This window comes from Eucyclogobius newberryi, unplaced genomic scaffold, assembly GCF_026437365.1.
Source record: "Eucyclogobius newberryi isolate DKJ021-1_F unplaced genomic scaffold, fEucNew1.0.hap1 SCAF_14, whole genome shotgun sequence".
NCBI lineage: Eukaryota > Metazoa > Chordata > Actinopteri > Gobiiformes > Gobiidae > Eucyclogobius > Eucyclogobius newberryi.
The window spans coordinates 16,894,271-16,917,962 of NW_027315768.1; the positions used below are offsets into that span (position 1 = coordinate 16,894,271).

The window sequence follows — 23,692 nt, forward strand, 5'->3', positions numbered from 1 at the left end:
ATAAAATAGATGTATATGAAAGGTAAAGTAAGATCAGAGCATGTCATACATATTATATATATACTGTTCTGTCAGGCTTTACCTGTGGTTTCTTTTATCTTGGCCATTCTGTGAGCTCCATCCCTTGTAATCGAAAATCCTGGCTCAGCACTTGTTGCTGCATGGATCTTCCTCAGCAGAGTGGGGTCCATGGGGTGACCTGCCTTAAACGGGCTTGGGTAACTCTTCTCTTCAACAGCTCCGTAGCCCACACCCTTAACTGTGCTCTCCGACATGATGTGTACGTTCTCTGCGATGCAAAGGGGTGAGTCCATGGGAGTGACACAGCTGCTGCTCCCTGTGCTACAACCGGCGTCTATAGAAGAACACTGCGAGCTCTGGAGCGAATGGATGCCCTCACTCTGCAAAGAAGACATCCGCTTATTCACATAGAAATCATGCAACCGGGCCACTTCTTGCTCTGATGTTTTCTCGTTTTCTTGTGCGGTGGGACTTTCAGTTGGGACCGGCCCTTTAGATGGCGCGTGATTTCTTTCTACCAAGTCTTGTTTGTCTCCTTTTATTGTCACTCTGGCGCCGTGGGAGGCTTGTGAGTCATTCCCACAATCTGGAGAAAGATTCTCTGCCATTTTGTCTACAGGTGCTAGTGGCCATTTTTGGTTCTTGTCTTTTAAGTGGGTTCGCCCAAGGTCGAGCTGGTTCACGTAATAAGCGTCTCTCACAGTGAAAGCCTGGTATTTGCCGACAAGATGAGGGGTTTCTTCTCTTGGCGAGTCTTGGGTTGATGGATGGGGAGTTTCGGGAGTTTCACAGGTATCTCTTTGCTCCAAATCCCGCTTCTTACCTCTCTGCCGACTCATCACTGGCCCCATGTGCATCTTCGTAAAGTATTCACTCACAGATTTGATCTCCATAGTTTCTGGCTCCATCTCACCACCATCTGAGTGGAAAATCTGTGAAGAGGCAACAGGAGCAGATTTGTCCTCTATCTCAGGCCTGACTCTTGTTCCACTGTCACATGCGGATGAGGCCTCAGTCTGGTCCTCGTGAGCAACATGGTACCCCTCTGCCAGCGCAGTATGGAACCTCAGGTGACTGTCCGTGTGCCTGTGAGCGGACGCCTGCTCTGAGCTCTCCGTCATTTCAGAGGAGTTTGTCTCGTTGCCAGAATCAGACGACTCTGGACTAAATGCTCGTGATATTTCAACACCTGTGTGCCACAAAGAGACAGAAAGCAGGTTAACATTGCCAAATTAAAGATCAAACACTATTTGAATGGTGAGGTTGATGGAGTAATGAGTGTAACGGATGTTTATGATGAACACATGCCTAAGCTGACAAAGCCATTTCTAGGTAGTGTTTGAAATGTGGTGAAACATGTAAATTATTGAATGTAAAATTATGAATAACTCTCTTAAGAGGCCATAAGCAAAAGCAACATGAAATATAAAACAGTATAAACTCATAAATGTCAACCAAAAATACACAATGGCAAGAAAAACTTGATGCATAAAATGAAAACAAGACAAAGATACAAATGGAAACTGATCAAAAGGGCTTTATTGAAAAACAAAAATAAACAATGAATGAATGAATCTGAATGGCTGTTAATGGATGAATGTAACAATAGTGTAAGGAGAACCTGTGCTGTTTTCTGACTGGGCAGGACTCTGTTCTTCAGAGGCAGCGAGGGCCTCAAGGGCCTGTAAAGTAGATACTACTGCATCGTCCAGTGGTGCCCCTTGGGCTCCTGCTCCATGTGTGGGCACTGAATCTATGAGGGAGACTGGGATGTCACTGCCCGGGGCTCCACTCCCGGAGCCCGGATGCTCCTCTTCGTCTGAGCTGTCCCTGAAGCCTGGGGGAGGGGCAGCGATCGCCATGTTAAGTGAATGAAGTAGCGTGTCATTGTCCTCCTCATTGTTACCCTCTGGTGGCGGAGGGAGGGAGGTCAGGTCGATGATGTCGTCACTTGACCCTGAGAGTGAGAGCAGCATGGGTTTGTCTATGTCACTCATCACCAAGTCTTCCTCACAGCTGATGTCATCTTCATCCTCTGCGTCGTCAGTGGTCTCGGCGTAGCAGATATCATGCAGCAGAGGCTCCTCGATGCATTCAGTGTGACCAAAGATTTTTGTGGCATATTGATATCCGTCTCCATCTTCTATGGCATCCATCAACTTATAGTCCTCCTCGAGACGTCTGTACATGTGGCTATGATTGTCTAGAATCTCTGGGTTGTCCTCCATAAGTCTCTGATAGCCCAGATTTTGGGGGTTCACACTGTCCAAGGGCGGGTCTCCAAAAATAAAGGAAACTTTTGCATTTCTTGAGGAATCTTGGGATTTGGATCTTGGGACATTGAGGTAAGTTTGGGTGCAAGGTATTCGGCAACACTCTGCTCTTTCCACTGTATGCATTGTGTGATGAGTCTGGTGGATTTCAGTGACGTAGACTGGCTGGCCTTCACACCGAGCATGATTGAGGTATTCACAATCCTGGTCTGAAAAATCTTGGCTGTACCTCTGGCTGTTTCTCTCTGCACATCCTTTATGAGGTGTGCTGTAGGTATATTCTATAGACTGGAAGCTCTGCTTTATCTTTGCAGCATGACCTGTAACGAGAGAGAAAAAAAAGGATTTCTGTTGGTATACTCAACGTATACATAAGTTAATTGAAAGGTGCTGACATACTTTTATCCAGTGTGTCTGTGTTTTTGGCCACGTTGAAGATAGAACGGCGAGAGTCCACCAGTAATCTGTAGTAGCCAGCAGTCAAACAGGCCAGATTCATTGCGTCCACAGACTCCATTAAGAGAGTGATGGGCTGTGAAACACACAGATAAGCAAACCACAAAAGCACAAAATAAATGGACTGCAGAATGAGGTGGCAATGTCTGATGTTTCTACAAAATAAACACTGATTTTACTCGAACAATCTATGCAGCAATGACATATTTAACATTGCTGACCTTCACGTCGAGGACATGCAGCTCCACTCGGACTCTTTTCTCGTCCTCTGTGTACATCTCAATGCGATTGACATGGCTGAAATCCGCCAACAGTGCTACCAGATTAGTCTTGGTGTTAATCACATGACTAATTCCATATTTGGGGCCCACCAACAGCGTCACCTCTGTGTGCTTTTCACCTTGCTGTAAATATCAAGTAAATTGTTGTATTTAATTTACAAGGCAGTATATTAAATAGGTACTGCAGGATGACAATACTTACAACAAGTGTGGATTTAAAAACCCGACCACCATATAGTCTTAAGTCACTGAGATATTTGAGATAATGTACTTTTGCTTGCAAGGCAGTCAACTGGAATAAAAAGAGAAAAAATATTACAGCTAGCTTGGATATGCCGACTGGAAACAGAAGATACTACACATTAGTTGTTTGAGTATAGAATAGAATAGGAAATAGTTCTGTAGAATCAATTCAATCTTTAAACAATGACCATCCACTAGGTGGTAGAGTGGAGCCAATAGAAATTGCAGGATCATAATACAACCAATACAAGTTAAGACAAACAAAATCTACCAGTTAATGATACATTTAGTGATATTATATTATGTTATGTTGCATTGTTTTGGAAAAAAAATATATACAGTCATCAATTTGTAGTGTGCAATATCTTAGAATTATAAGGCAAGCGTGTGAAACAATACACACACAAAAGGGGAAGTGATACCTTTTTACCAGGAGGCACCAAGTTCTGGTTGGTTTTGAGGATGTGAGTAAGAGCTTTTTTGATGTTTTTCTCTTTCATGCTTGAAAGCACAGCGGGAGGCAGAAACAATCCCAGACCCCACTCCTTCCTATGGTAACATAATTCATAAACATTAGTCGTTGCCCCTCAGTCACACATGTTCTAATTCCAGTAATATTACAAAAACTGAATCAATATACTGTAGTTTGATCAGGGGTGCTAAAGTGACAATGTTCAAATGACTCATTAAGCAGCCGCATGGGGGAATATTCAGTAATGGCAGAAATACTTTATTTTACACTGATGGAAAGTAAACAATGGTTTCACAAAAGAAATGTTCAAGTTAATAAAATCTAGTGTACTTACTCAATGTACTTTAGAGAGACTTTTTGGGACTGCTTGGTGTTGATGGTTAGAATATACATTTGCAATGCGGCCAATCGTAGGGCAGTGTCGTATTTCAGCTCCGACCCAAATCTCTCCAATACCACGTCATTACAGCTCTAGAGGAGACAGACACAGATAAGTTACACTGCACTTTACCTAGCAGCAGTAACAATAACAAACACCCTTAGCATGTTGGTCATCATCACTCACATATTGTACCATTGTTTTTCTCTTCAGATACTAACCTGCACATAGAGGTACTCAAATGCCACAGCATCTCGTCTTAGCAGCTCTATAGGGTCTTTTGGGACAAACGTGATGCGGAAAAAGCACTTCATTTTGTGTGACCCTGGCCTCTGCGTCACCTTGAGCGCATAAATGAGATAAATGGAAAGCCATCACTCAACGTTCCTATCAGCCAAGTGCCTACACAAGCCTGTTTTATAAGTCACACCTTATATTTTGTATTTTGGCTTTTGTTCAACATTATAGCAGCTGTAATATAATTACACTAAAATATCTCTTCCTATAGAACAGTTATACCCATTTAACCTATTGTGACTTGGCGAGCGCTCCCAGTAATTCTCAGTATGTAACTGTTGTAACATGTTGGCTTTTTTATAACGTATTACTATGGTGACCGAAGGCAGATTTGTCCTACCTGAAATAACATCTCCTGCTCATGGAGGAGCATGAGTTTGCTTGCTGTTCCTTCTGCTCTTTGCTCCAGCATAAGAGAGAAGTGCTCAATGCTTTTTATGGATAGTTTTTCTTGCAGGGTCAAGATGACATCCTTCCAAAAAGAATAAACATGGACCATTTGAACATGAAAATGAGGTGAACACAATATATATAATTTGCTGCCTACCTTAATGGATGTGTTGGTGTCAAATTTAAAAGATTTAGTTTGCCCATTCTCCAGATACACCTTCAGAACATTAGGCATAAAAAGAAGAGCATTGTCCTTCACAGTTTCCTGGAGTTAGAGGGAAAAATGTTTTACCACTTGTAGGACATACCATCTTATTACTTCATTGTAAATTGAACCCTAACCCAGATGAAATAAAACCTTTTTCATCTTTGAGAGTTTGTTGTCCATTGAGAAAACTCAACAGACAAATGACATGGTGTCTTACCGGCATCTGTCCATTGATGATGACCTCTTCTGCAAAACGCACTTTGACTGGATTAGACTTTAATTTGGCCTTCTTTGCTGCACTGATGAACGCTGATTTTGGGGACTTTTGAAAAGAAGAGAATAGAATAGTAAAGAAGATTTCATTTATAAATATTGGATACGTGGATATTTTTTCAAGGGCATGTTCCCCTCTTGAAACCTGGCAACCCCCTTGTATAACTCTTATAACTGTGCCCCAAAAATACAAACACTATATTTTTTCTTTCTTTTAAATAAACCAAATAAATTCTCTTAACCCACAAACATGTAGTTTTATCTCTCTACAGTGTTGTGATGGTGCAGCCTATTTTTGGAAGGAATTCAAGCATAACCCTATTTGTTCTGACTTTTATGTAGACTGTAAACAAAAGCCGAATATATGCTTTGGGCAATGTGCACCACCATCTGGTTCTCTTGTGAATTTTAAGTCGGAAAGTGCACGTGGAGTCTGCTGAGGCTCTAACAAACGTGGAGATCTCCCCTGTTTTGTGTTAGCCAAGCACTTACTCTCAGAAATGGCCTTGCTTTAGCAGTAACAGCATTAGCATATGGTGTGATTAATGAGTTGTCTTTGCACAGTCAACAAAGTAATCAGATCCAAATAAACCCAAACAATCTCTAACAATGCATTTCATTCATAGAGAAAAAGGGGACCTACTGGATACGGCTGGATCACGGTCAGCATTATGGATTCTTTACAGCTTCTACAAAATAATAATATTAAAGCAGATTTTAGTCTAAAGTGATTAATAACTGTTGGATGGTTTATGTATAATGTCACAGTGTTAAATTCTCAATAAAATGCTAACTATACAGTTAGGGAGGTGACTGATAAATTCAGCAATTACAAAATGTACAACGATGTTAGCATTGGACTATAGACAATATTATCAATAGAGCAAGTGATACTCTCTGAGAAATGCATTACTCTTGTATTTCCATAATTTGTCATAAATTACTACTCCTTTTGGTGGTGCCAGTTGGCTCTGTTGAATGCTGTCATACCTGACGAGGTCGATGACCTTCTCCCTGGCTGCAGAACTGACCGGTTCATCATTGATCATGATGATTTCGTCCCCTGGGAACAGTTTGCCTTCTGACGGACCACCTGACGTCACACCAATAAAAGAGTTGAGTGCGGCACACTACCCGTTAAATCATTTTTCTTGATTATCCATCTTTCCAGTGTTGTGGCTCACAGCACTAATGAATGCTTACTCATTGAGCACAGTTAAAATCAATGAATCATCAACGTAAGCTGTTCACTGAGTGGGCTTCCCCCCTCTTTCCTGATCTTACTTTAGGAGGATTTAAACTCCTCTGGGGGTGTGTGGGCACTGGCCATGGATTAAATAAACCACTGTTGAACATTAAAGTGTTGAGAACAGCTGGATCACTTTACCTGGTGTGACTGAACGCACCACCACAGGTTTCTCGCTTCCTGCTACAAAGCCAAAGCCAAGCACCGGATCCCGTCGCATCTCCACCTTACGGGGCGTAGGTGCCACAAACCTATCCCCTTCAAAACGCACCTCCTCCAGGGAGCTGCTCTGGGACACGTGGCTGGAGACAATGAAAGAAAAAACAGTTTAGGATCACATTTGATTAGTTAAAAACACATACAAAAAGTACATACAAAAAATGTAAATCTTAATACACCAGTCACAATTAGTCAGGGGAAGGAAAAACTTTTGGTTTCGAATTTTCTTGAATATGCTCTCTGAACCATGTTGAAGAAAATGTCATTAATCCTAATATAATTTAATATTCAGTCCTCCATATGAACACGGAGAATGCTGCCATTCCTATTTGCAGTGTGAATCTGAACCCTATTTGACCCTTTACTTACCCTTGCAATTTACTCTGACAGTGCATTTCCCCCCATCCTTGCAATTCAATTACTCTTCCTTGCTGTCCACTGATAAAAAATGCGCATATCTTGTGTTGTTCTCACATACTCAGTCCTTTGCTGCTTCCTCTCAGTGTCTTTCACTTATTCCTCTCCGGCTGCAAAAGCATCGACAGCGCCGTATGGCGCCTGCACTGTTGGGTTGATTCGAGCCGTGGGCAGACAATGGGTAATTTGACAGATATTCTCCAAGCATGTACTATTTGTGCACAAATACTAACAATTAATCTTTCATAGCACAGAGACACAGTGTGATCTGTCAGTCACAATCCCAGCGCTTTGACAAAACCAGCCAGGGAATCAAGATGTTCAAAGATAACTGTCAAACGACAGCTTGGAAAGGATTCAGTCACTGTTTCAGCTATTGACAGCTATTACAAAAATGAAGAACATGTTGTTGTCTATAAATGCGGCGTTTAAAGGCAATTTCGGAATAAAACCCCTTTTGAGTAGGTGTAAACAACCTGTAGTACTGAGCATTCAAACCTTTACTTTGCTGTAATGTGTCCAAATAAACTTTTTTTTTTTTTGAAGATAAAGCTTTGAAAAGACCTGTCATTTAAAAAAAAAACATTATTTTCATCACAAAGCTATAATTTGGGGAGACTGCGTTCAAAAGAATATTGTTGAAATCGTTCACATGTAATTTTTCATTTTGGCCCTGATTTATCCACGTTATTGCAAATACAGTAAATAATTTGATTTTATATTTTTAGTGTCTGTCTAATCATCGGCTAACCAAATTATATATCACAAACAACACAAAAACACAACAAATTGTAACTTATCTTTGTTTTTTGGTTAAATACTGAACATTCCTTCCAATCATGGACAAATATAGCAACAAACATAACCTTGATGGATCAAAATTGGAGACTATTGGAAACCACGCTGAAGGAAAGCCCATGCAGGAGCCGAGATCTGCACCTAGCTTACTCATAAAATATTTTGCACGTTGTGCCATTTCTGAAGGATCTGAATATATGAATAACATACCATACAATGCTCTGGTTCTAAACAGCATCTGCTGCTACCTTTCAAAGCTTTAGTTTTAAAATAGGTCTGATTTTTAAAGATTCAACACTTTAGTTGAAGATGGAATACCGCACCATTAGCACATGAAATCCACATGATTCTAAAGCAATTTTGAGATTCCAATTCACATTGCATTTAATTAAATAATATTAATGCCATATTGTGCCGTTTCAAAAAATTATAGAACCAAAATTCTTGAGTCAACCGCTTTTGGACTTTTTTTTGCCACAGCTGTCGTTTGGTGTTTTTCCACATTCTATAATATGTTGATAGCCGTAATTCTATAAAAGAGTATATAAATACTTGAACGTGATTGTCTCTATTACTGGTGTGACCAGTGACCAACTATATTACAACCAAAATCTGCAGATTATCAACAGTAATTTTTGATGGCTCCAATTTTCATTAAATTGTTGGCCTTTCTAATGTTACATCATCTCACCGAACAATTCAATTACAGCAAACCATGTTAATCTAATTATGCAAATGGTTACCAGTCACCTCTAAACATCTCCAAACCTCGTGGGCCTTCAGTCTAATTCCTGTGGCTTGGTCCTGGATTTGTGTTTTGCATCTCCAACATTGAGTCCAACAGCTTGGGTACAAATCACAGCCATATGGACCTGTACATTCAGGAAGAATACAGTCTCCTCTCCACTCAGCCACCTGCTAAACATGGCCACATTCCCATTGTGCGGACAACCATGTATCTAATGGTGCCTAATCATACTCATTAGCTGCTAGTGTAGCTCCACAACAATTTATACAGCAATCCCAAGAGTCACACTCTGTTGAGTACATAGGCAAATTTGAAAGTCTTCATGCGCATTTTGAACGGACAGAGAGAGAAGCTTGTTAGCCGCAGTGTTATCCAGTTATTTTGACTTCTCAAGTATCGCACACAAATTAGCCAAACTGTGTGGTCATATCTGCTTTTCCCTGAACATTGACCTCCTTAAATTGCACAATTAGTGGCATCATTTTGTAGGCGCTGCTTCTCTCAAGAATAGCAGAGAGAGAACCAGCTGTGGACCTGCCAGACCCCCCAGGTGGTAATCAGGCTCTGCCGGCTCATTTGTAAATGTTGTGATGAAGTCAATCAGATGAGAGCAATGTCAAATGACGCACAATGCAATGATGTATAGGATTAAGTTAAACATTTGGACAGAAGTTTCCCCTCAAACATAGATGGATGCATACAAACCCTGACAGATGATTCTATTACATCATATATTACGCACTGTCACATTGTAAATATTAAAGACATACTGGTTTATTCATGTGTCCCTGTCACGCTGATCAAACATGTGTTACATTTAGAATATTTTGGCTTCCAGCATTGCAGAGCTCGACTGCTGACAATCACACAAACAGACAGTAGATTATTTATGAGTCTCTTTCAAATTTAGCAAAGCACGGTGGCGTCACAGCCCTCTCCTCCAGCAGACATGCTCCTCTGCCAGCACTTTCCCCGCTCCTTACTTCTTATGTAACTCCTCTGACATCACGCTCCTCATGCTCCAACCCATGTGTGACACCGCCAGCATCAGTAAACCACCAATTATGACAAATAGACAACAACTAAAATAGAAAGAGGTGTCCATAACAACAGCTAATCAGATTTCACGTGTGACAATTAAAAAGATGCAATATACTCCGCTACATCCAAACTTTGCATCGAGCCACACACACAACCAGTTGATTATTCCCTGTACCTGGTCCAGAAGTGCCCGTCAGTGAGGATCAGTTAAACTCCCGAAGAGGAGAACGCAGCCCCGAACAGGTCTTCTTCATGGTGCGCAGAGCAGCACTCTCCTAGCCCCTTGTTGTGCATTTGGAGCGCTGCATGAGTAGTAATGTGGGTGTGCAGGAGTGTGAGAGCAAGATAGAACCAGAGAGAAGAGAGAAGACAGCTCCCTCTCTTGTCTCTGTGGGAAGGGAGTGCGCAGCGGCAGAATCAGTATTCTGAATGCACAGATGGAGACAGTGTCAAGGCTGTGACGCGGCTGGAATAATCACGGGTTAGAAGTGAAGTCTAAAACATCTGGGACTAAGAGAACTCCCCTCTACCGCTACCCGTGACAAGCCTCTCTCTTTAAACATAGGGCACTTACTTGATGTAGCAGTCACGGCCCTCTCTATTGGTGTCCATGTCCCACCCATTGGGGGGTCCCTGCGAAGCACTCCAAGTCCCTGAAGGGGGCGGCCAGCCGGACGACTTTGTCCTGTGGCTGTAGAGACAGAAAGCATAACATTAAGTAGCGTGCCTTTTGCTTGTACAACTAAATGAGTTACGTGCTTGTTTATTTTTAAAGAATATATAACATAAAAGAGATTAACATTAATTTAAACTTTCTTCTGATAATATTTTCTCGAACCCTCCACTAAGAGAACATACTGTTAATTCACTATATTGACTGGGAATAGGTACAAAAAAGGTTTGTGCTTCAGCTTTCTCTTTTTAGGCACTGCCTCATTGCTGTGTAATGATGTACATTATTAATGTACAAAATAATCTAAACAGCAATTATTGTTGATATAGTGGACCCAGATCCAAAAGTAAACAATTTTTACTTTTTCATTCACAATCACAATCTTTCTGAAATAAATGTTCAACGAAAATTCAGTTAATACAATTTTACATTTCCCTTGTTTATAACCCACTAATTCTCAACAACATGAAAAAACATGTTGGCAAACATATTCTTCTGGGCAAACAGTGATCATAGAAGTATGATATGATCATGTTATCCATGGCAGATATACAAAGAACATTGTGAACATTTATGCCTCAACTGTAATTACCTTTTAGAGAAAAAAAACCGTATCAATTAATAGGCCTATTAGGTTCAATAGGTCTTCAGGTTTTTATAGTTGTAGAATTTCTTATAGCCAGACCTGTATTTTAGTTTTGTGTCTTAAGTTTTGGCTGCACTGATTTAAACAGATTTAGGTTTTGTTTTGGTTGATTAAATCAACTGACCAGACACATCACAGCAACAGCGGTAACACGTCTGAGGAAGTGCCACTAAAATACAGATCTAACTGTAAGAAATTCTAAAACTATACCATCTGTTAAGTTATTTCTCTGTGAGTAAACATCAACTATGTAACTGAGACTTTTAGTGCTACACAGTGCATATCATACGTATTTCATTCTAGCAGTTACTTTTGCAGGTCAGTAACATGTCCAAACATCAGCATGTAAGTCAAAATGGTATGAAAACAGTGATCATGGGGGGTGTTTGATTCTAGCGTGATAAACAATGTTCTGAAGCCACTGTTCACTCATGGAATACAAATCACATTAATTACGTAAGCTCCACACTCGGCTCGACTTGTCATGGCTCTCTCCAGTGCTTTGAGAGGCATGAAATTGTTTTAGTTTGGAGATGACAGTAGATTGCATAATAAAAAAAATAAAGAAAAAACATTTTTTAATTAATTGGTTGTACAGAGTAACAACTATTAAAAAATAGGACATTTACTCCTGAAAAGAGATCTACATAAGAAATACATTTCAAAATATCATTGTGCAATATTAAAGCAATCTCAATACTTATTACCATGTTCACACACTACAAAACCCTGATAAATCTACCAGACAATAACTTATTCTGCATCTTCTACTAACTAACCTTGACCCTCCCACAGTGAACGATAAAGAACTACATATATACCATACATGTCATGTCTAAGCCATCCTTTTCACCTTGTACTGTATTTAACACTACCACTTGTATATAGACTAGATATATTTTATATTCACTGTATTGTATGCTATTTACTTACACAGATTTATTTTTGTATCTTATTTTGACATGTATTTTCCTATCTTTTTTAAAAATAAATAGTTTTTTGTCCTCTGTCATTATGCTTTCAATAGTACACACATTGCTCATCACTTTCCAGTTTAACAATTCTATTATACAATATCATTGTATCTTATCGTGACAAATGTTTGTGTATAAAAAGCTTCCTCTATGCACAGGTTATTTGGGTGCAGTTTTTTAAAAAGCCCAATAATAGGTTGAAATTTCTCATCACCATGTCTGTTTGCCAAGCACCACCCTTTATCTTGGTCTTTGTGTCTGGGCTCTGGGTGATGCTATGGAAGCAGTGGCAGTAAGTTATGTTACATCAAAGCCGTGTCTGCTGTGTAACAGGGCTCTTCACATTCATTATTCAAAGCCTCTCTTCCTCTCCCTCTAAATGTTTCCCCAGTTACTGTACCGCCAATAATAAATTGCATTGCAGTGTTTATCAGGACTGGTGCGTTTACATTGTCGCTATGGGTTAGTACATGCCCCTTTGTGAAGAATCGCATCATAGTTGTATAAGCTCAGGAAAAAGTGACACACGTACATAGCCTGTGAATACAAAGAGTAAGAGAGTTTGTCCTCTACTTTGTAAAATAACACAAGGCATGATTGGGTATGGGTAAATGGTTAACTTGTACTATAACTATTAGCACAACGATTGTCTAAAAAATACAGGAGCATATTCAAAATCTAACATCACACTTTTAACAAACTAAAACTGAGCACTGATTTTTTACCAAGGAACTATCACTGTCAATCAATGTTATACCATACATGGATGGTCTCCAGATTAAGAGCTGCATTTTTCCCAATGGACCTCAAAACCCTGTTGTGAATTAGTTTTGTTCATTGCCTCATTTATGTGTTAGCCTCTAACAAAGTAAACAACCAACACAACTATACCAACCAAACATATAACTGAACAAAAACACTGTTCAAAGCTGAAATGTTGGACCCATTCAAAAAAGATTTGAATATCCCCACGACTTTAAAATGCCTATTAGAGTTTACTACCAGGAACTGTAAAGGGAAGCTTAATATGTTAATATGTCTGTTTTCAGTCTTTACACTAGAACAAAGGGTGAATGTGGAACTTTAGTTGGCTGTAACTAGAACTCAGAAATGGAAACAATACAGAGCCTTGTTGTATATTAGTCTTTCCACACAGAAACCATACAGGAACCACACAGAAACCATACAGGTATAGTTTCTGTATGGTTCCTGTATGGTTTCTGTATGGTTCATACAGAAACCATACAGGAACCATACAGAAACCATACAGAAACCATACAGAAACCATACAGAAACCATACAGGAACCATACAGGAACCACACAGAAACCATACAGCAACCATACAGGAACCACACAGAAACCATACAGAAACCATACAGAAACCATACAGAAACCATACAGGAACCATACAGAAACCATACAGGAACCATACAGGAACCATACAGGAACCATACAGAAACCATACAGGAACCATACAGAAACCATACAGGAACCATACAGGAACCATACAGAAACCTTCCTCCAACTCCATTGATGGAAAAAATAAACTGCCTGACAAGTTTTGATCAATGTTCACGTCATTGATTAGCCTACACATGGCCAACCTGTTGGCTTTTTAAAACATATACAACTTTTGTGTGAATACAACACTGGCGCATACTCACACGATCTGGAGCTGTGCCTCTTGTCTCTAAACAACCCTGATCCATTTTGTGCGTGTCTCCCGGCCACAGCGTTTCGTCTCATTCATAACAGTGATCTTTGATTTCTATTGTTTGCCAGTGGCAGAGGCATTATCCCATTGAGTCACAGCGCGCATAACTCTCACAACAACAGCAGTAGAGCAGGTCTGTTCATCCAGTAGTGGACAGTGAAACCGATATTGCTTAGTTTGCATTAATAAATAATGGCTGTGCCGTCACATTGGACTAAGTAATTGAGCGCAAAGTGAGCAAGCTATGCTACACAATTCATGACCAGGTTGAACAAGAGTCAGAGGGAGGACAAGAATTTTAGTGCCTCAAATTATTTTATACATTTTATTCATTAAAAACGGCTGTATATTTTTTGGCCAGTATATTTTACGCAATAAAACAGTGTTTTAGTAGGTAAATATATATTATTAAAATAGCATGATTTATTAGTGAGGATCATTATCACAATGTTTTATAATTTTTTTCACAAATTTCATCTCAAGCTACTATTTTATTTTCGATTGGAGTAAAGTAGGTGAGCAGTAAAGAGCACTTGTTAGTCCTTAATAAAAATTGCATGACCAAAGTGATCCTTTCTTTATCTGAGCTTCACTTTTGCTTTCATTCCAGTCAGTGCAGAACTGTACAGTGAGCTACTCTGGATCAAGAAGTCCAGCTCCGTCCTGGGCTGTGCTCTGGACTCGGTGCAGGAGGTGGGGGACAGGAGGGTCCTGGCTAGATTCACATCTATGCTGGACCATGAGTGTCACCCCCTGCAGGACACTCTGTCCGCTCTGGAGAGCAGCTTCAGTGAGAGACTGATCCACCCTCGATGTGCGAAGGAAAGGTTCCGTAGGTCTTTCCTTCCTGCTGCTGTCAGACTTTATAACAAAAACTGTTAGTACTGAACACTCGCAATACTGACCTAACCTAATACTGATGTGCAATTCTGTCATATGTGCAATTACTGTGAAATTCATGTGCAATTACTGTGAAATTCATGTGCAATCTATGTGCTGTCGTGACACATATTCATGTGCAATTACTATCGTGATCACATGCAATGGTATTTATGTATTTATTTATTTATTTATTTGTCTATGGGAGTTTTTATTTATTTATAGGAGATCTTCTACTGAAAGCGTTTTTCAGACTTCCTATAAGTGATCTGTTCTTCTGTATCTACCTCTGTATCTACCTGCGTTGCACCAATGACATTTCCCCATGTGGGACAATAAAGGAAAATCTTATCTTATCTTATCTTACTGAGGAAGCTGAGGAAACTGTTAATGTGGGAAGTAACTATGCATTATGAACAAGCTGCAGCTCAGAGGAACATTCCTACACAGACACTCACTAAGTCTAAATTATTTACATCAACAATCTGCATCGAGAACGCTACTTGAAACCACAGGCTGGCGCCACGTGGCTGCCATTAGCCATATTGAGGATTATAGTCATTCAAATCTATTTACTATCATGTCATATGTAAATCGACATTTCATCTGCAGGAATGGCATTAGGTTATTGCTTCAACAATCTCCAATGTACTCAAGTGCAACCACACGCCGCAACTGCATTTATGAAAAAACATTGTCTATCTAAAAGATATGTGACACTGCTCCAGCATCCAATTAAAATGTTTGGAGCAGTTATTAATCAATGAATATATTAAAATGGTGCATTTTTACAAGAATGAGGTGAGAACAGTGAAGAGACTCTTGTATGAAACACAGATAGGCTTCTAATTTGATTCTACTTGGATTTGAGATCTGTAGAGAGAGGCGCAGTGAGGGAGTAGAGGAGATGACCAGCTCCAGAGGGAAGACTGCAGCAGACACAGAGGAACCTGTCTGATTAACAGCCTCTCTTCACTGCACTGCATTAAGTGCCTCAGACATGCACAGCCCCAGCACTGCTCCTGCTCTCTGTGTGAGGACACATTTACCCCCGTGTCACTCCAAACATTTGATCGCTGGAGCACTGAGATGAAACAGGTCATGTGTTTTGAAGTCAGTGTTTTGAAGTCAGTCTAATTTCTTTTTCACTTTTTTTTTTACCATTACTAGTGTACTCAAAGCAATGCTGAAACCCCTTGTTGTAATCACTGTGACCATTGTTTCAGTTCATTTCATTGCTGCTTTTGAGCAAACAGGTTAGCACCAGTGCGAGCCCATAGGTGACTACAAATCACCCTCTTTATCAGTTACCAAAATACCACCCAAGAGGACTTGCTCAGGGAGAACAGAGTTTATTTCTCCCTATTACTCTAACTGAATATTGTATACCTACATTTGTCTTTGGAACCACTGATATTGTTGCTACTGGCAACAGCAGCACTGTCCAAAGTAGCTCGCTCTTTTCTCTCTCTCTCTCTCTCTCTCTCTCTCTCTCTTGCTCTCTCTCTCTCTCTCTCTCTCTCTCTATTTTCTCTCTCACTCTCTCTTTCTTTTCTCTCTCTTCCCTTTCTCTCTGTCTCTATCTCTCTTCTCTCCCTCCCTCCTTCCTTCTTTCTCTCTCTCTCTCTCTCTCTCTCTCTTTCTTTTCTCTCTCTATTTTCTTTCTGTCTATCGCTCTTCTCTCTCTCTCTCGCCCTCCTTCCTTCTTTCTCTCTCTCTTTCTTTTATCTCTATTTTCTTTCTGTCTCTCTCTCTCCCTCCCTTCTCTCTCTCTCTCTCTCTTTTCTTTCTGTCTCTCTCTCTTTTCTCTCTCTTTTCTCTCTCTCTCACTCTCCCTCTCCCTCCCTCTTTCTCTCTCGCTCGTCTCGATACGGAGTGGTTTGGGTTTGTTAATCTACTTTGGGTAAGAATAAAACAGCATCTGGGAAACAGCCACCCACCCACCATGAGGCTCGTGCTATTTTACACTAGCAGCTCCTATTCACCTGCTCCATACGACACTTACACAATCCACAACAGTGTCTGTCTGTGTGGTTTAGCACGCAGACTGCAGCAGGGCACACAGCACAACTGTTACACAAGTGTGCTCTCAACCACAACAGAAAAAGTAACATTTTGTAACCAAAATAGGAATATGGTAGGCTATAAATCCAATATTGGGCTGAGCAATTTGTGGGAAATGTACAATATGTATGAAAAAAAGGTTTTCCTTTCATTAAGTAATGGTCACAGGCTAAGAACTTTCTTTGGTGACAGGACAGGACATTTTGTTGTTAACTGATTTGCGATTACATTATATCATGTACATATTTAGCAATTGGCTAATTGTGGACATGTACGTTTTTAAAAAAAAAAATATTACTCCCTCTGTGTCGCCCAAGTCCTTTTTATGCAGTTTTCATGTTTCTTTCTGTGTCTTTGTGGGTTTCCTTTGGGCACTACGGTTTCTCCAATCATTCTAATACATGCAGAATAGGTAAAAAATCCCCCAGCTACGGTTTAGACCAAGGCTCCAGATCTGGAGATGGGTCCCCTGGGTTATGCACTGTGACAGGTTGCCTCAGAGACATTGAAGGATGGGTCAAATGTAGAGAGTACATTTCCCTCAGGACAATAAATTGTACCTTAACTATTACTCTTAGCCCTCCAATACAAAACATTAACCAAGCTTTTATAATGCACTTACCCTGCATCCATTGATTTTCCAAGACTGTACAAAGCACAGTTAAAAGCTCTGAAGAATAAAAACAAAAAAATCTTAGCTCATATCTGGGCTCTGGTCCAAAACACTCTTTGTCAAGAACAGTAATGTAACTATGGCATCTCTTTTGTGGGCAGCACACTGATGAATATTCAGGCTAATCAATGTGTCTGCATACTGTGACTTTGGTACAAATATTGTTAACAGGCAAAAGCCCCTCGGCAAAAACAACAGCACACAAAAGTACAATAAATCAATGTTGGCTTGAATACGGCACAGTTTCCTCTTTTAAGAACAGTTTAGGCACAAAACAAAAGCCCAAGGTATGACTGTTGGGAACTAGTGTAAATTTGCATTTTATTTACGTTACATTGAAGATATATTGCACATACTTTGTTTATATTGCACATACTGTATCAAGGAAGTGCTCCCATTGTAACTAAAAAAAAGGTGTGAAAAAAGGGTTGCCTTCTCTATTTAAAAAGAAAAGGAAAATATAAATGCCTTTCAGATATAAGGCTTTAGCTACTTGCTTCAAATAGGGTTAGCATTATATAATAATTGGCTTATAAATGATACGTTTAGTAAGATTATCTATAAATTTAAATAATTGGCCATACTTATAATTTTTCATGCGGAGCTGGAACAACATACAACACATGTACAATATACTAGAGATTGACCGATTTCATGACCAAATCCAATTGTCTAAAATCCAGGAAAAAAATACTATAGCTGAAAAACTCTATGTTGGGACATTTTGGTAATTTTCTCCAAATTATGTTATCTAAATTTACAGCAACCTCTGAGAGAGCAGGACAAGGCCGTTTTGTGCAATGCTCGCTCTGTACTTGAGTGTTTGGATAAAGGTTTATGCATATTCTTTAGGCAGCTGCTCAGCCAAATCAAAATCTCTTGAATTTCACTGAATTAAGGCTGATTGCTTTGCAAAAATGGGCTTGTTTGATCAAGCAAACCATCACCATGGTTTATCAATCAATCCTGTGGCAGTAAAAGTTGGAGATGAGTTCAGGTTTTGGATAATACATTTGATTTTGTTTGTGTTTGTGTTACTTCAATATAAGAATAAGATTAAATGTATTTTTCATATTTGATATGAAAACATCTATACATGATTAACCTTTTACGCCATATCACCCAGCCCCAAACCACAATTCTATGTAGTCTAAGCATTCTATTTAAAGATGTGCCTTGACGTCTCTTTCTTTGCTTCTAACACAGAACAAGAACCTCCAAAGTGAGGAACTGCGGGATTCACACAGCACAAAGACGGAGGCAAACGGAGGATCTTTGTTTCCAGCAGCAGCAGGCCACATCTTGGGGGCGTCACAAGGCAGCGGAGGAGGAACCAACTCTCAGATACACACAGTTTGTTCAGTAAAATGTTCTATCAAGTTAAGCAAAAGCATTTCCTGCTGACTTGAAATCCTGTTGGCAGCTGTGAGGGAAGAATACAATACAAAAAAGCGCAGCAGCGGGGCAGTGATAACTTGTAATCACAGATAGCATTGTGTGGCGTTATTAACAGTGACAGCATGCAGTGATGTTTGTATTCCACTGGGAGCCCCATCATAAACCAAGCAACACTGAACAGGAAAACATCTGAGCCCTCACATGCTTACTTTCCTAACGCACAGTAAAATTAAAGAATGTTCTAACTATATCTGACACTTAACGCATCTGATTTAATAATTCCCCATTTACCCAAATCCCCTGAGGATTACTGTCCACGGGCACATCAAACCAATCCAGCAGGTCCAGGAGTGTGCGAGGTGAGTTATGTTTCCTGCTAATACGCACTCCTCAACCTATTGCCGGCATTATTATCTTTGCACTAAAATATGACGGATGAGTCAAATCTTCTTTACGTTTGCTACACTTGGCATTTTACAATTTAACACTACGCGCAAGCAGTATGTGAACTCAGCTTACATCAACATAAATTACTATAGGAGCGATCGATAATATTTCAAATCAAATGTTGGTATCACGCTGCCAGCATATGAGTGATTCCTCCACATTGCCATTGATTTTATGGTAAACTTCACCAGCATCTGTTGGCCAGAGTGGAATATTTCGTGAAATTACAACACAATTCCAAAGGAATGAGTCAACTTTGAATGAGCCTACTGCCTGCATCCACCCCCACTCATATTCATGTGGCATCATACATGACTGCACAAGTTGTCACAGTAAGTCAGCAATTTTAACCCACGCTGCATGTGTATCCTAAGGGTAGAAAGATGCTCAACATGCTAATATTACAGTAACACATAATGTAATACACAGCCAAATGTAAGACTCACCCAGGCAGCTTTGGCATCTTAACGAAGCTGAAAACATCCATATGTGCTGCACGCCGCAATCAAATGCTACCAATTTGCACAATTCATCCCAGGACCATTGTCTGATAAAATGATTATCAGAGGGGGAAAATAAGTGTAATTTCTCTCCCAAGTCTTGTGGAGAGATTTAGTCCTGTTGTCTCAGCTTGGGCATGGTTGAGTGGTTGCTGTATCTGCGCCTTGCAAATCCACAGCCTATTGGAAGAGGGAATCTGGCAGTCCGGCAGTTTTCCCCCCACCCTCTCGCCGTTACATCCTTCAAAGCATGCCTGTGTTTAGCCTGCGTTAAGCCACCTTTCATTTAATTTCCATCGCGGCGGAATGATGCGCGAGAGCCGCACTGTAAGCACACGGCTTTGGGAGAGGAGCGGTGAGCGAGGGGAGAGGGGAGAGGGGTGAGAGAGGAGGAGAAGGAGAGAGGGAGAGACGGTGGGAGATGGAAGTGGACAGGGAAGTAAGATTCTATGTGCACCGAGGTAACACGAGCCACTACTCAAAGGACAGCCGCGCGGAATACCCGAGAGGCAGGTCTCAGCTCCCAAATGGAAAAGGGTGGAAGGGATCGGGGGACAAACAGTGACATAGTGTGCTAAATGGAGTCCGTGTGAACAGGTTTGCTCTGACTAGTAACTGACTAGTAAAGTTCGAGTATATTCAGTATGTAAGCAGGTACATTTACCTTTATAGATGTTTTGCTTTTAGAATTTTTCATTTTGATGCTTTTCTTTTTGACCATTTTTGAGGACATGGTTGCCTATTAATATCATATTATTTACAAGACATAACCATTTTGCATTCATCCATTTCCCCCTCATAACTCAAATAAAATACATTTTAAATAATTTATTTTGAACTATAAGGCTTGACTAAATTGACTAAATGTGACTACTCGACTATAAATCATTTGAACAATTGTAATAGTTTTCTTGACTATGGAGACTGTAAAACACATACTAAAATGCTTTTTATAACAAAAACAGTGGCATGATTTAATCCAAATGTGAAAGAATATTAAACTATTTCAGATTCACTATACAATATACTCTATCTGGTAGTCTTCAGTCACTTTAGTTAATTGTTAGTGACAGCTCTATTTTGAACTAAGTTACTTAGTGCCAATTAGTTGATATATGTTTTTGAATCACTGGAAATGTATATAAATCCACAAAAAAAAAAAAAAAGCCACATACTATACATACATTACATCTTGCGTTTGCTTATGCTGAAACCTTATCCTATGGCTGTCTATAACACACACTGCTGTGCTTTTCATTATCCGTTCAAAGATAGCGAAAAGAAATTAAAGAGTTTCCCCTTAGGGTTCAATAAAAGTAATTCTGATTCAAGCTAATCATGAAATTTTAAAGATCATTACTCCCAAAGTGCTGCATTCATTTTAAATTATCTTTGTATTAATTGTATTCAAACTCTAATGGCAATTTGAAATCACCATCTCAATATTTCTCCGCTGTGACGAAGGGCCGTGCAGATAATGTGTTCCCTTTCCAGCTGAGGCCTGCTTTCTCCACACTGCTTCACATTTGGTTGCCCACTCTGTATTTGTGACCTTTCAAAAACACTGCCGCTAAATGCTCCTGCAATTCACAAGAGGGATTCAAAAGATTTCTGCTTAAAAATATTAGCTCACGATGGCATTCCACAGTCGACGGTAACAACCTCCAGTGAATGTCTGTGTGATTAATCAATGTCCATGGGAGGAAGACAAAGGCTGTGATTCATTGTGTTTGAAGTTGCCCCGCCGCGTGCTAACAGATGTTTCAAGCCTTCTAATTTCCTCTCTGGTATTTCTATGAAGGCAAATACATCTTCAAACGTTTTCATATCTCAAGTCAACTCATTAGCAAAGATGTTGGGTCATTTCTCATGCCTTTTCCCACATGCAATAACGATGGAGTTTTTGGCAACGGATAAATTACCTGTATGAGCCTGAAACTGAAAATGATGATCGCACATATGCAGAAGAAATGTAAATATTTATAATTAACTGGAAGCACCCAACACAATGATGAAACATTTCCCTGATAAAAAAAAAGTCAACACAGGCCGGCGTCCCAAAGAGAGGAAAACGTCCTCCATAAATCAAACCACCTGAAAAACCGCCAAATGTCAATTAACCTCTTTTCTCATCCAAGGAGGTGGGCAATTACTCTTGTGTCCCAGATTATTGGGGAATGGGGAACGTTAATTTATCCTTCCAGAGATGGGAAAGGAAAATATCCACTATTTGTTTTTTAAATAAATGTCCTATAGTATGTTTTATTTAGGCCTGTTACTTTTGGACACTGTATGGAAAACAATTTGGAATATAAAAACTGATGTAAGAGGTTCTGACATTTGTTGGTCTGCTGTCCAGTGCAATTGTAGAAATAATCAGAATGAGTTTACTGAAGATATATGGACTTTTTAAAAAACTCTTAAGTACTTCCTGTATTACCACCAGATGACATCATGGAGTGGGACCAATCATGAGTTCTTAGTTAAAGGTGGTATGGACGATTTTTTTCAGCAAATTTTTTATCATATTTCCTCGTGGCGTGGATAAATCATTTGTCCTGCCACATATCAATCATAAAACGCACCTACCGCTCACCTGCAGCCGCGTGCGGTTCGTCCCCACGTTTCCGCGTGACTAAGCGCATGGATCTATCATAATATAGTTCCCTCAGTGTACGGGGCAAAATGAAGACGGAGAAAGACAGTTCGAGCTGACGCAGAAGTGGACAGAAATCTATGGGAGACGAGCGATGCGATGCGATCCGTTGCGCTAATAAACAAACGCACGTGTGTGTTGTATCAGTCCACACGGGGGAGGGCGCATGTGCACTTCCGCCTGCGTTCTCAAATCGACGAAAAATCGTCCATACCGCCTTTAAGAATTCATTGAGAATACAGAACCTTACATTTAATATAATATGACACTCTTTATTCCTACTGCACAGAGTACAAATATTGCTCAAATTTTAAGCAGCTTCCACATTGGACCTGCACAAGGAACATTAAAATGCCAGAGTTCATCAGCCTCTGCGGGGTGAGTCAATGTGCCTTTGCTACGAGTGATCCGTGCAATAAAGAATGTTGTCACTTCCACTCAGGGTCACTTTTACCCTGCTCTCTACCATATATACAATGTCCCACGTCCATGTCCAACCTCTTGATTTTGCCAGACAGATCTACATTTTATTTGATCGTGGCTTTCAAACATCCAGGGAGAGTGCTGTAGATGCAAGCCTTGTGGATGTTGGCCAGGATTGGGAGACTCAGTGTATCGTGTGGGCAGTTGTGTTTGTTCATTTGGGTTGGCAGCCTGGAGGTTAGAGTGAGGGACAAGGGATATTAGGGTCAGACAGGAGCATGATTTAAGAAGACTATGGATGGTGCATTTGCCTGGTAAACCCTGGCTGACCCACTGATTCTCCTCTGATTGTCTCTTTCCAAAGAGCTGATTTCAGTTATTTCACATCTGGCCACTTAAAACCTTAAGAAAAAGTGCTGTAAATGGTGTGTAGGATGAAGTTACCGTATTCTTGCATTTGAATTGCTTGGATCTTAACAAAGTTTATTTTGTAATAGCTTCTGTTGCTATTACATGCTGATCACTTCTATTGTTGATTCCAACAACAATGTACTGCTAAATTTAGAAAATAATAAATTTGATATTAAACATATCAGTTATTATTCAATAAAGTTACTGTCCAGCTACAAATGTTTGTTACTGTCCAACTACAACATTTTTATACATTTAACTGGTTGATACTTACTTCATCCCATACAGCTCAGATGACCCTTTGACCTCAGCCTGCTTTGTGCTGGCTCTTTCAAAGCAATGTATCCACCAATCCATATAACATGCTAACTGTCCAAATCTGCACACCTCTAATTATGCCGGTACTGAGGCTGAATTATTCAGTGAATTAAACAGCTTTCAGGAGTGCAGTTTGAGCTTGCATATTCAACC

The 23,692-nt window shown here is 40.0% G+C and overlaps 1 protein-coding gene across 4 annotated transcripts in view; it reads right to left on the reverse strand.

Moving 5' to 3' along the window:
• The window catches only part of frmpd4 (FERM and PDZ domain containing 4), a 30,899-nt gene that overhangs the window by 1,719 nt on the left and 5,488 nt on the right, over positions 1 to 23,692 (reverse strand). For 2 of the 4 annotated variants that reach the window (XM_072444567.1, XM_072444568.1), the window contains exons 2-16: positions 10,337 to 10,453; positions 6,681 to 6,841; positions 6,284 to 6,386; positions 5,937 to 5,982; positions 5,238 to 5,342; positions 4,970 to 5,077; positions 4,763 to 4,894; positions 4,347 to 4,466; positions 4,081 to 4,217; positions 3,697 to 3,823; positions 3,234 to 3,323; positions 2,972 to 3,154; positions 2,694 to 2,826; positions 1,643 to 2,614; positions 83 to 1,210 (exon numbers count right to left, since the gene is read on the reverse strand). In XM_072444567.1, coding sequence (XP_072300668.1) covers positions 83 to 1,210; positions 1,643 to 2,614; positions 2,694 to 2,826; positions 2,972 to 3,154; positions 3,234 to 3,323; positions 3,697 to 3,823; positions 4,081 to 4,217; positions 4,347 to 4,466; positions 4,763 to 4,894; positions 4,970 to 5,077; positions 5,238 to 5,342; positions 5,937 to 5,982; positions 6,284 to 6,386; positions 6,681 to 6,841; positions 10,337 to 10,453 — 3,662 coding nt within the window. Of the gene's footprint in view, positions 1 to 82; positions 1,211 to 1,642; positions 2,615 to 2,693; positions 2,827 to 2,971; positions 3,155 to 3,233; positions 3,324 to 3,696; positions 3,824 to 4,080; positions 4,218 to 4,346; positions 4,467 to 4,762; positions 4,895 to 4,969; positions 5,078 to 5,237; positions 5,343 to 5,936; positions 5,983 to 6,283; positions 6,387 to 6,680; positions 6,842 to 9,937; positions 10,253 to 10,336; positions 10,454 to 19,677; positions 20,111 to 23,692 lie in introns of those variants that run through there. The other 2 variants (XM_072444569.1, XM_072444570.1) reach the window with 2 other exon arrangements.